Source organism: Echinops telfairi, unplaced genomic scaffold, assembly GCF_000313985.2.
Source record: "Echinops telfairi isolate 266 unplaced genomic scaffold, ASM31398v2 ScPeMD7_12;HRSCAF=54, whole genome shotgun sequence".
Taxonomy (NCBI): Eukaryota; Metazoa; Chordata; class Mammalia; order Afrosoricida; family Tenrecidae; genus Echinops; species Echinops telfairi.
The window spans coordinates 10,949,132-10,960,209 of NW_022103909.1; the positions used below are offsets into that span (position 1 = coordinate 10,949,132).

Genomic DNA, 11,078 nt, shown 5'->3' on the forward strand with positions numbered 1-11,078 from the left:
ATTTTTGCTTTCTCTTTCTTTTTAATCAGTGCTCCAGAAGTTGTGGACGAGGTGAAAGGTCTCGAGACTCTTACTGTATAAATCATTTTGGCCATCGTCTTGCAGATCGAGAATGCCAAGCACTTCCCCGAGCGATAATAGAGAGTTGTAATGACTTTTCCTGTCCCAGTTGGGCTACTAGTGAGTGGAGTGAGGTAACATGAACTGCATGAGACTCAGAACTGCTATAATAATTGTGTAGGAAACTTTTACAATATAAGTTTTTTTATAATGAAAAATATATTTAAGGTTATATTATCATGTAAAAAATTCTATTGTCAAGGCAATCGAAATGGGTTGTGCTTTACGTATAGTATCTGGCTAACAGTGACAGCAACTGGTGTGCAGTGTATACTCGTTTTCATTACACAGCCCCAGTGGCCATGGTCTGTGTGTCCATCTGAGACGTATACTCATTTGAGGGTTAGTTTCACAGCGACTTCTCCTCTGGAGAAAGTGGATTTTGCCCTGAGGGGTGGGAAGCAGAGCTTCAGGGCAGCTGATGCTACCCGCTTCTGCGGAAGAATTCAGGAGAAATCAGGGAAAGCATTCTGTCTCTCACTATGCTAATTACCATGGTATCATTTGTTTTGCTGTGGCTGTTGAGCTGTTAACCACAAGGTCAGCAGTGAAAAACCACCCACTGCTCCATGGCAGAGAGACAAGGCTTTCTAACCCCATACAGAGTTACAGTCTTGGAAACCCACCGGGACAGTTCTACCTGACCTGTAGAGTGACTGTGATTGGGTATTGACCCGACACCAGTGATTTTGGTTTGGGGATTTTCAGACTGCTAGTAATGATCAGGTGTGTGCTTGCAGTGCCTCACTACCTGTGGACCAGGAACAAAGCAGCGGCAGGTGTGGTGTCAACTAAATGAAGATCCATTGAATGATGGCTTCTGTGATCCAGGTGTCAAACCTGAATCTCTGCAACCTTGTGAGCTTCGTAAATGTGCTTCCTGGCAAGTAGGCCCGTGGACTTCTGTGAGTATTAGATGTGGGCTCACAGCGCAAAAGTTGTGGCACAGTGAGCCCCTTCTTGGTGGATTCAGCTAACTTGAGATTGGTGTATTGGGACAGTGTCCTTGGCATGGAAACCCTTATTTATAAAAATGTTTTTAAAACTGTGTAATTCATGCTAATTTTGCCGATCAATATTCCAGATTTGTTTTTTCACATCCCTTTAGATCACCAAAAATGCTGCAGATTTTATATTTTATTGAGCCTCACTTAAATAATTTTTATCTTGTGTGTCTAATTTGATGCTGTTCCTGGACTTGGAGTAGGCAGGGTTTGCATGTTTTGCCGACAAAGGCAACTTGGAATGTTCCCACGGACAATAGTTAGGATAGGTGGGAGCAGAGAGCCTATCATCTTGGGGCAGGTGTCACAGTCGTGGAGAACCTTCTCTCATATCCCATTATCATATACTCTTCTTTCTTTATCTTTGTGAAATGTACATAGTATAGTGAATGAAATAAATTACAAGCTAGGTAAAGTTTGAAAAAAATGACTCCATTTCCACAAATCACATAGACTCGGCCTTGAAAATATCAGTGCCTCTCGGGGTATATTTACATGATACTTTTATCAAAACCACAATTAGAACTACACTAAACCCTGCTGTAGAGTCTGTTACATCTTATAGTGGCTCCATAGAGCGGCATAAGCTGTTTCATTGAGTTTCTCTGGCAGTAATCTTTATGAAAGCAGACAGCCTCTTCGACTGCCTACCGGGTGGGAGTTGGATTTGAACTGCCAAACTTTTGTTTAACAGCTGAGCACTTCAGAACTTTTCCACCTGTACAAATGTGCTTGGCACAATTGATGGATGTATGGATTATGGTAAGAGTTGTACAAGCCCCCAATAAAACGATTTTTTTAAAAAAGGGAAATATTACCACATGGAAATCTTTAAGCTTACAAAGCTCAGTAAATCCTAAAAATGTTTATGTTGTGTTAGGTGCAATCCAGTTGATCATGAGACATAGCGATCCTACATGCAACAAAACAAACAAACAAACACTGCCAAATCCAAACCAAAAAAAAAGAACTTTGCCACCAGGGTTCATTGGAGATACAATAGCACAGTAAATTTTGTTAACTTCAATAATTTATTAATAGCTTTGTAATAAATGTGAATAATTATGTACATTGATAGAATTTGCTAATGTTAAGCTTTGACCATGATATAAGCAATTACTAAAATGACTTCCTGATCCTGTATTATTAATTAACTATGCATTAGGTAAATAGATAGATGTCGTGTTTTGAAAACATGGTGTTTGCTGGTCTCTGTTCTTGCAGTGCACAGCCACGTGTGGACCCGGCTTTCAGCGGCGAGCTGTGAAATGTGTCAGTGAGTTCATTAGTGCAGTGTTAGATGACAGAGAGTGCAGTGAGGCCAGTCGCCCCAGTGACAGACAGGTAAGGCGACCTCTTTATGGATTATACACACAAAGGAGAGTTCTAATACAAGAGAAGTAAGGATGTGTTCGAAGTAGTCCCATATGCATTTTTCCTCTTAAACAAATCGTCTTTAAAAATTGTTGTGTGAGAGGGTTTATTGTTCTTGGTTTTGCTAGTTTTCTAGCTTTATTAATGACATTTTTTATTCTTTTTGTACAATTTGGACCACTAATTTAAACAGTATATTTTCATTTTTGGAGCCATAGAATACTATTCCATGCTTGAAACTATTACTGTATATACCATGGAGCTCTAAAGTGTCAGGAATTGACGGAATATCAATTGCAGTATTTCAACAAGCTGACGAAGCACTGAAAGCACGCATAGGTCTATGCCAGGAAATCTGAATGACAGCTGTTTGGTCAACTAACTGGAGGAGATTCAACATGTCCCCTGTCCAAAGGAAGGTGACCCAACAGAATGCACACATTACAGAACAGTAGCATTGAGATCACACGCGAGTAAAATTTTGCTGAAGATCATCCAACAAAGGTTGCAGCAGTACTTTGACAGAGAGCTGTCAGAGGTTCAGGCCAGATTCAGAAGAGGACGTGGAACAAGAGATGTCAGGGATTATGTCGGATGGATCTTGACTAAAAATAGAGAATGCCAGAAAGATGTTTGCTCGTGTTTTATTGACTCTGCCAGGCCATTTGACCATGTGGACATAACCAACTATGGATAGCTTTAGAAGAGAGAGAATTCCAGAACACCAGACTGTCCTCAGGCAGAACCTGTATGTGGGTCAAGAGGCGGTTTTGCAAACAAGAACCAGGGGACACTGTGTGGCTTGAAATCATGAAATGTGTGTGTCACTGTTGTACCCTTCCGCCGTACTTAGTCAATCTGCATGTGGAGGAAATCATCAGAGAAGCTGGCTTGTATGAAAAAGAATGTGGCATAAAGAACGGAGGGAGATAGGTTAACAACCTGTGATATGCAGATGACATACCTTGTTTGTGAAAGTAGCGGGAATTAAAGCACTTGCTGATCAAGACCAAGGATGTTAGCCTTCAGTATGGATCATGACTCAATGTAACTAGGTAGCATGATAAATGGAGAAAAGATTGAAGTAAGGATTGTGCCGTGGAAGCAGTAGTCAGCTCAAACAAGACATTGCATTGTTGAAAAGCAGGGATGCTATTTTGAGGTCACCTGACCCAAGCCATGATATTTTCAGTTGCTTCATATGAATGTGAATGTTGGACAATGAACAAAAAGACCAATAAAGAATTAATGCATTTGAATTATGGGGCTGGCAAAGAATAGCGAAACTACCATTGACTGCCAAAAGAACAAACAAACCTGTTTTGGAAGAAATGCAGCCAGAATTCTACTTAGAGGCAAGCATGGGGAGACTATGTCTTCCATATTTTGGATATTGTCAGGAGAGACCTGCCTTTGGAGGAGGACATGATGCTTGGTAAAGTAGAGGGGCAGTTAAAAGGAGGAAGACCCTCAAGGAGATGGAATGACAGAGGGGCTGCAACAGTGGGCTCAGACATCAGGACAGCTGTGAGGAGGCCCAGGACCCGGCAGTGTTTTGTTTGGGTGAACAGGCCATTGCTATGCGCCAGACCCAATTCCGTGATGCCTACCAACAACTGCTGGGGTTCTCCACCTTCCTCATGCCGCGACCCTTTCAGACAGGTCCTCACGTGGTGGTGCCCCCAACCCATAACATTAGTTTCATTGCTACTTCATCCCTGTAATTTTGCTACTATTATGAATCAGATGACCCCTGTGAAAGGGTCGTTCAACCCCCAAAGGGGTCACGACCCACCGATTGAGAACCACTGCACTAAAGTGTCTCACAGTTCTTAAGGTGCTTATTCTACATGTTTCTGCTTAATGGTATTTTGAAAAATGTTTGCTCTGGCTTTTTAACTATCAGACAGAGTGATCCAGATTTTCGGATTCAGATCCTTTCATCTACTACTTGGACCGTACACTGTGCATTTGAAAAGTAAAACCCTTGAAGTCCTTTCGTAGGCCACTGTTTTGAATGAGGAATCTGGGAGAAGTGAACTGTAAGGTTTCATCCACGTGATCGATCACTTGCTGTATCACAGTCTCTCTTTTCTTTCAAATAGGACTGTATATCGGTACCATGCCCGATTATTCCTAACCTTGGGGCCACTTCATCGCCTGCTCTTCCTGTGGAAAAGGTGGCACAGTGGCGACATGGTTCTTGGACCCCAGTAAGTCAAGTTTTTAAATAGATGCAGGGTTTCTTTTATGAAGTTTTCCAGAGATTAGTAGAATATTTGTGACTGATTTTCAAAATCACTGTACACCCTTATCTTCAGATAATCTGATGGTGTGAAAAGGTGTGACATAGAATCAGGTCATTTAATTGCTAAATCCTGCCCTGCCTTCCAAGACTTCTGTGACCTTGGATACAAAATTTAAGTTTTCTGAGTTTCTAAAGTGTCCCTATGTTAAGGTGACCAGATTTAAAGTGGGACACCACTGACCTGGGGGGGAGGGTGTTCTTGATTAAAAATTTGGTCTATATGGACCAGATAGACCGTTCCCTAACTTGTCGTGCATTCTTTCCAAAAATCGGGACTGTCCCGACAAAAGCAGGATGTCTGGTCACCTTACCCTATGTGTCAGCATCCACTCAATGGCAGGGAGTTTATTTTTATGAACAGCAGACCCAATGTGACGCTTTTAAACAACTTTTATTTAAACGACTGCACTAATTTTCTAGGGTGGTAGTAACAAAACTATACAACCTAAGTGGCTTGTAAGAACAGAAATGTGTTGTCTCATAGCTCAGGAGGCTCGGAGTCCCAGGGAAGGGCTGGGGCCTGTGCATTTTTTCTGCAGGCTCTGACCTAGTAGCTGGTCCACGCCTCGCTCCTCGCTTCTGGAAGCTCCAGGTCTTCCTTAGCTTGCAGTGGCAGTGTCACTGGTGACCTCCCAGTGTCAACGTCTCTATGTAGCCTTTCTCTTGTAAGGACACCAGCTCTCTCCGACTGAGACCCAGCTGCGTCCAGTATGCTGTCACATTGCCCTAACTGGTACTCTTTTGAAAGAGCAGGGCACGAAAAGAGAGCAAGATGATTTTCATACCAAAAGAAGTAGACCTTGCTGGCTGCGGAGGAGCTCTAGACAATAAAGGCGGGATTGAGAGGGTAGCATAACGAAATAAAATTCATTTTTAAAAAGTCAGGGTTGCATTTACAGTTACTTAGGTCGATTGGCAGAGGCAGAATTTGATTTATTAACTATCAGAATGTTCCTTTTGTTTTTCTAAGCAGGCAACTTTAGATTGACGATATAATTTTGCTTAACTTTTATGTACAAGATATATTGTAAGCCTCGCATATTCTGTCTTTCAGTATAATTTTTAACTCTGAAGATACTTTTTTTGTTTGTTTTTTTCTTTGAAGGACTAAGTCTTTATTGGGCTCAGACCAGGAGTCCACGGGTCTTTAGAACCTCTGTGTACTTGTTGATCTCTGTCTCCAAGTTCTTCTCCACCCGTGTCCGCAGCCTCATGAGCAGTTTCTTTAATGTTAGCAAATAACTAGCCATTTCAAAACTTGCGTGTTTGGTCCTTACTCTTTCAAATGATCAGATTTGCAAAATTTGAGTCAGATATGATGCTTGGTGATACTAATTCTCATTTAAGTTTCTCAGGAAACTTGATATTTGGGAAATCTGACAAATAGCTAAGGGACAGGAATTGAGAGATATTCTGTATAACGCCCCTGGTGTGATGATTTTCCCTGTAAGTGCTCTGTGTCTTGTGGAAGAGGCAATCAAGCTCGCTACGTCAGCTGCCGTGATGCGCATGACGGGATCTCAGCCGAATCGTATTGTGCCCATTTACCACGCCCTCCGGAAACAGCTGTCTGCTTTAGCCCTTGTGGAGAGTGGCAAGCAGGTAGCTGGTCACCTGTAAGTATTCTTATAAGAAAAGGAGATGAAAAATGTCAATATAATATAGCCTTTAACTAGTAGATTTATTTCTTTAGGGGAATAATGATTTAATTATTGTTGGGTAGCTTTAAAACTAATATTTAAATTTAAATCATTCAATTTTAATGCAATTTAAATACATTATAGCAATATAACTTCTGATGCATTATATACATACATGTGATGCGTAAATACAGTATACATTTAAATATGATACCTTTTTTTCATCAGTGCTCAGCAACCTGTGGCAATGGAAAAACAACTCGACACGTCTTATGTGTCAACTACCACCAGGCAATTAATGAGGATTACTGTGACCCCGAAGTTCGCCCTGTTACAGAACAAGAATGTAACCTAGCAGCCTGCCCACCTGTGTACCATCACTCTCCTGGCTCCGCTGAGCAGCCCAGCCACCCTCCAGACAGGAGTTCTCCATTAACTCACGAACCAGAGGATCTTCCATCTATCAGAGGAAACCAATGGAGAACAGGACCGTGGGGATCAGTAAGCCGCTTTATTGAGCTGTATTGTGTCTTCAATTTGATTATATTATAGTCTCATAATTGATAAGCATTTTATGATGGCATATTCCTAGAATGCTAAACTGAGCTAAAGAGCAATAGTTGAAATCCCGAAGTTATTAAGCAATGCCTCATGCAGATGACAAATTCCCATCATTCTAATTGAATTATACACTACTGGGACATTGTGACTGCAGGGTGATGTACTGAAAAACATCTGATTAGAGTCCCTTGTAACAAAAAGAAAAGCAAACATTTTAGAGATATGTTTGTGGAAAAAACTCAACCCTGCAAGTGACTAGTATAATAATGTCATAGCTGGTGTAAAATCATGACGGAACTGCAAGAGGTACAAGTGTAATCTATATTTGATATCAGTCTTATGACCCAGAATGAAGAAAAGCAGCAAGTTGAAAGTTAAGCAACTGAACCCTATCTTTGTTTTCTTTCTTCTTTTTGAAACCTTAAAATTTGAATTCCTTTTCCCTCAATGTGTACGAAAAGGGTGAAAATGTATGTTACCAGCAAATTCTGACTGAAGTTTTTGGACAGGTTTTCCCGATTCCACTAGACTTGTGACTTTAGCCCGTCTTCCTCGAGGCACAGAGCCCATTCTGCTGTTCAGAGCAGCTCTCCAGGCCTGTGGCGAACTGCCCCGTGAGCTTCTGAGACTGCAATGCTTTTAAAAAAAATTTTGAGCAGGTTTATTGACGTAAAATTTACATATCATACGATTCAATAGTTGAATCCTATCAAGAAACGTTATACAACCACCACCTCAATCAATTCTAGAACATTTCCTTCTGTTTTATATTCAATGTTATTAGCTCTCCAATTCCCCCCAACTTCCCCTGCCATACCCCCACGGAACCATTAATCCAGTTACTGTCTCTATAAATTTCATATACAGAAAAAGATACAAGGGAAACAAGAAACTAACAGTGATAGCAAAGTAAAACAGAAAAACCTTAATTGAAAAGAAAGCAGAAAATATTAAAAACTATAATTTTTTATAGTTTAAATTTAAAATGGGTCACAAGGGAGATCAAATGATAAAATGCTAAATTTTTACCATCTGCATCTGCAATCATCCACTTCCCACTGATCTCTGCATGTTAGCAAGGGTATTTATTCACTTACCCAGTCTGTGGGCAGAGGGATTCGCTGGAGCTTTAAGGCTTACTCTACATGGATTTCCCCTTCATATTTTCATAGTTTCTTCTTTTTGTTAGAAAGGACCATCTCTCTCCCCTGGAGTGGCTGGTGGTTTCGAAAGGCTGACCTTGCAGATAGCAGCCCAACATGTAACCACTATGCCACCAGGGTTTCTCAGTGATTTTAATAGGGATGATTTTAATGTAGATGTGGATTTCCGATTGAGTCAAGGTACTGAAATCTCCCCTGTGCCCCCTCCCGCAGTCTGCATTCCTGGTGTCAAAACTCTGTGTTTATCTGTGCTTTCTCCTTGTCAGTGCTCTAGTAGTTGTGCTGGAGGTCTTCAACACCGAGTGGTGGTCTGCCAGGATGAAGATGGACAGAGTGCCAGTGACTGTCCCGCAGCCTCCAGGCCCCCGGAGTCCAAGCTCTGTGACTCAGGACCTTGTCCCCGGTGGAACTACGGCAGCTGGGGCGAGGTAAAGCAGAGCTTCCCTAGACGTGTGCAGATTGTGGTTTCGCCGCAGGGTCAAGGGCAGCATTGCTCAATGTGCGATAATCTTGCTTCATGATTGTCTTGAGACAGTCAGGAGTTCTTTGTTTGTTTGGTTTTAATACAGTGATGAAAATGAGGTTGCTTTCATAGATGGTTTCCACCATATACATCACTCCGTTTTGATAGAAGATCCAATAAGGGGACTTCAACAAAATTTGTGGAAACATTCCATTATCTCTTAATTCCATTTTCCAAAAACTTTTTGAAGCCTCCTCATTTCCAACTTTTTAGCAGAACTTGATATGGCTGCCTATAAACTAGGACCACCTTTCTAAAATCAGCATGTTCTTCTTTTAATTACTTAGAAAAAGAGATCACTAAATCCCCAGTCCCCATTTGTATCCCATCGTTGAAATATTCCCTGGAGGTTGCTTCTTCCTCACACAACACAGTGGACGTTTGGTCCTCCAGGCCCTCCTGCTCTTCCGGGCACCGGGGATATAAAGATAATTTTTTTAAATTAACTTTAGAAATGCACTGTCTCTTCCCTTGTCATGACAGTTTGGTAGTTCTTGTTCTTGCCGGACAATATTTCATTGAATGGACATACTACAGTGTGTCCATCACTTGAAAAACATCTCGCTTACTTCAAATGTGGGTGCTAGAGTGAATAAGGTTGAAAATTCTTAGGAAGGTTTTTATGTGAATGTACGTTTTTCATTTCCTTTTTACCATACCTAGGAGCATGATGCTGCATGACTGTGTTGCATGATTGCTGAAAGACTGTGTTCAGCTTTGTAGGAAACAAATCCACAGCAACTCATGTATAAGAAAGAGTTTTATATAAAGGTTAAGTGTGCATCAAGAAAACATCCCAACCCAGTGCTGCCCAAGCCCACAAGTCCAACATTAACCCATATTTCCAACACCAAGCCACAAAGTCCTCCTCCATCTCACAAAACAGACACAATGATGCCGACTGCAGGAGGAAAGCCAAATCAGTGAATGTGTAAGCATCTCAGCACTGGCAGGGGTCTCCACAGGGCTGCCCCAGCACCCAGGGCTGCATCGGGGTAGGTCCATGCAGCTTCTCTTTGGGGATGTCTTGTAGGAAGTCAGCCTTGCAAGCTGAAGCAGGGAACTGCTAAGGCAGCTGCACCCTGGTGCGACCATCACAAAGCAAGAGACCCGAAAACTAGAAAGGCGAGGTGCGCTGAGCCATTTATCTCTCCACCCTTCAATTAACCCCGCATGTGTTTATTGGCCAGGTTGGCACAATAAACTAACTAAATCAACAATATTTCAGTGAATGGACATACCACAGTGTGTTCATCACTTGAAAAACATCTCGGTTACTTCTGCTAGAGTGAATAAGGATGCAAATTCTTAGGAATGTTTTTATGTGAATGTACATTTTTCAATTCCTTTTTACCATACCTAGGAGCATGACTGCTGCATTGTATAGAAAGACTGTGTTTGGCCTTGTAGGAAACCGCACCAGCTGGTTTTGAAAGTGGCTGTGCTCATTTGCGTCTCCACTAGTCATGAGTGAACGTTCCCATTGCTCCACATGGCCATCAGCTCTGGGGGTTGTTGCGTTAGTATCTTAGTCGTTCTAGTAGGTGTACAGTGATACCTCATGTTTTCATTTGCAATGGTGCAATGATGTATCCTGTGCATCTTTTGACTATTTACCCAGGGAGGATATTATGAATTATCCAGGAATTATGCAATGTAAACTTTTCTTTTGTTGAAACAATATCATTTTCTACTTAAACCACATAATTTTTCATTTACCATTCTTATTTTTAGTGTACACAAACATGTGGAGGAGGAATAAAGTCAAGATTTGTAATCTGTCAGTTTCCCAATGGCCAGATGTCAGAGGAGCAAAACTGTGAAATCTTAAACAAGCCCCCTAGTGTGGCACCATGCCATGTGCAGGCGTGCCCTAATGAGGTTTCATGGCACCGGGGACCATGGAAATCGGTACGATAGTATTCTTTTTCTTTTTCTTTTGATTCACTATGTCCGTTCAACTTTAAATCCCGCTCTAAAACTTGTGAACTACATATATTGCATCTACTCTGATTTATTTTAAAGACGACCATTGGCTGTTTTGGCTGTGCTATTTTATTTGATATTAGTAAAGAAGCAGAATCCATTCAGAGTCAAGCACTGTAACATGTATACATAAATAGTTATATGCATCTATTTATTTTTCCTATGTGAATTTGGAACCATGGCATTAACTATTCTCATAGAAATATTTTTCCCTTAATTCATTGATTTTCTTCCTCTACCCAGAAATGTATCCTCATTTACACTTGTGTATAATGTTAACATTGTGCATATAACAATGGCAAATTAAGGATGTGTCTTGTTGGAACCTATTAACTTTATGTGGCTTTTGTCCGTCAGTATCTAATAACTGATCCAAAACCAAATAACTGTCTTTAAATG

The 11,078-nt window shown here is 41.2% G+C and overlaps 1 protein-coding gene across 1 annotated transcript in view; it reads left to right on the forward strand.

Annotated features, from left to right (window-relative positions):
• ADAMTS20 (ADAM metallopeptidase with thrombospondin type 1 motif 20) overlaps positions 1-11,078 on the forward strand; it is a 181,643-nt gene that overhangs the window by 88,614 nt on the left and 81,951 nt on the right. Inside the window, exons 21-28 of the mRNA XM_045287241.1 lie at positions 30-194; positions 861-1,025; positions 2,349-2,468; positions 4,604-4,711; positions 6,258-6,422; positions 6,675-6,947; positions 8,437-8,598; positions 10,428-10,604. Of these exons, the coding sequence (XP_045143176.1) occupies positions 30-194; positions 861-1,025; positions 2,349-2,468; positions 4,604-4,711; positions 6,258-6,422; positions 6,675-6,947; positions 8,437-8,598; positions 10,428-10,604 (1,335 nt within the window). The remainder of the gene's footprint in view (positions 1-29; positions 195-860; positions 1,026-2,348; positions 2,469-4,603; positions 4,712-6,257; positions 6,423-6,674; positions 6,948-8,436; positions 8,599-10,427; positions 10,605-11,078) is intronic.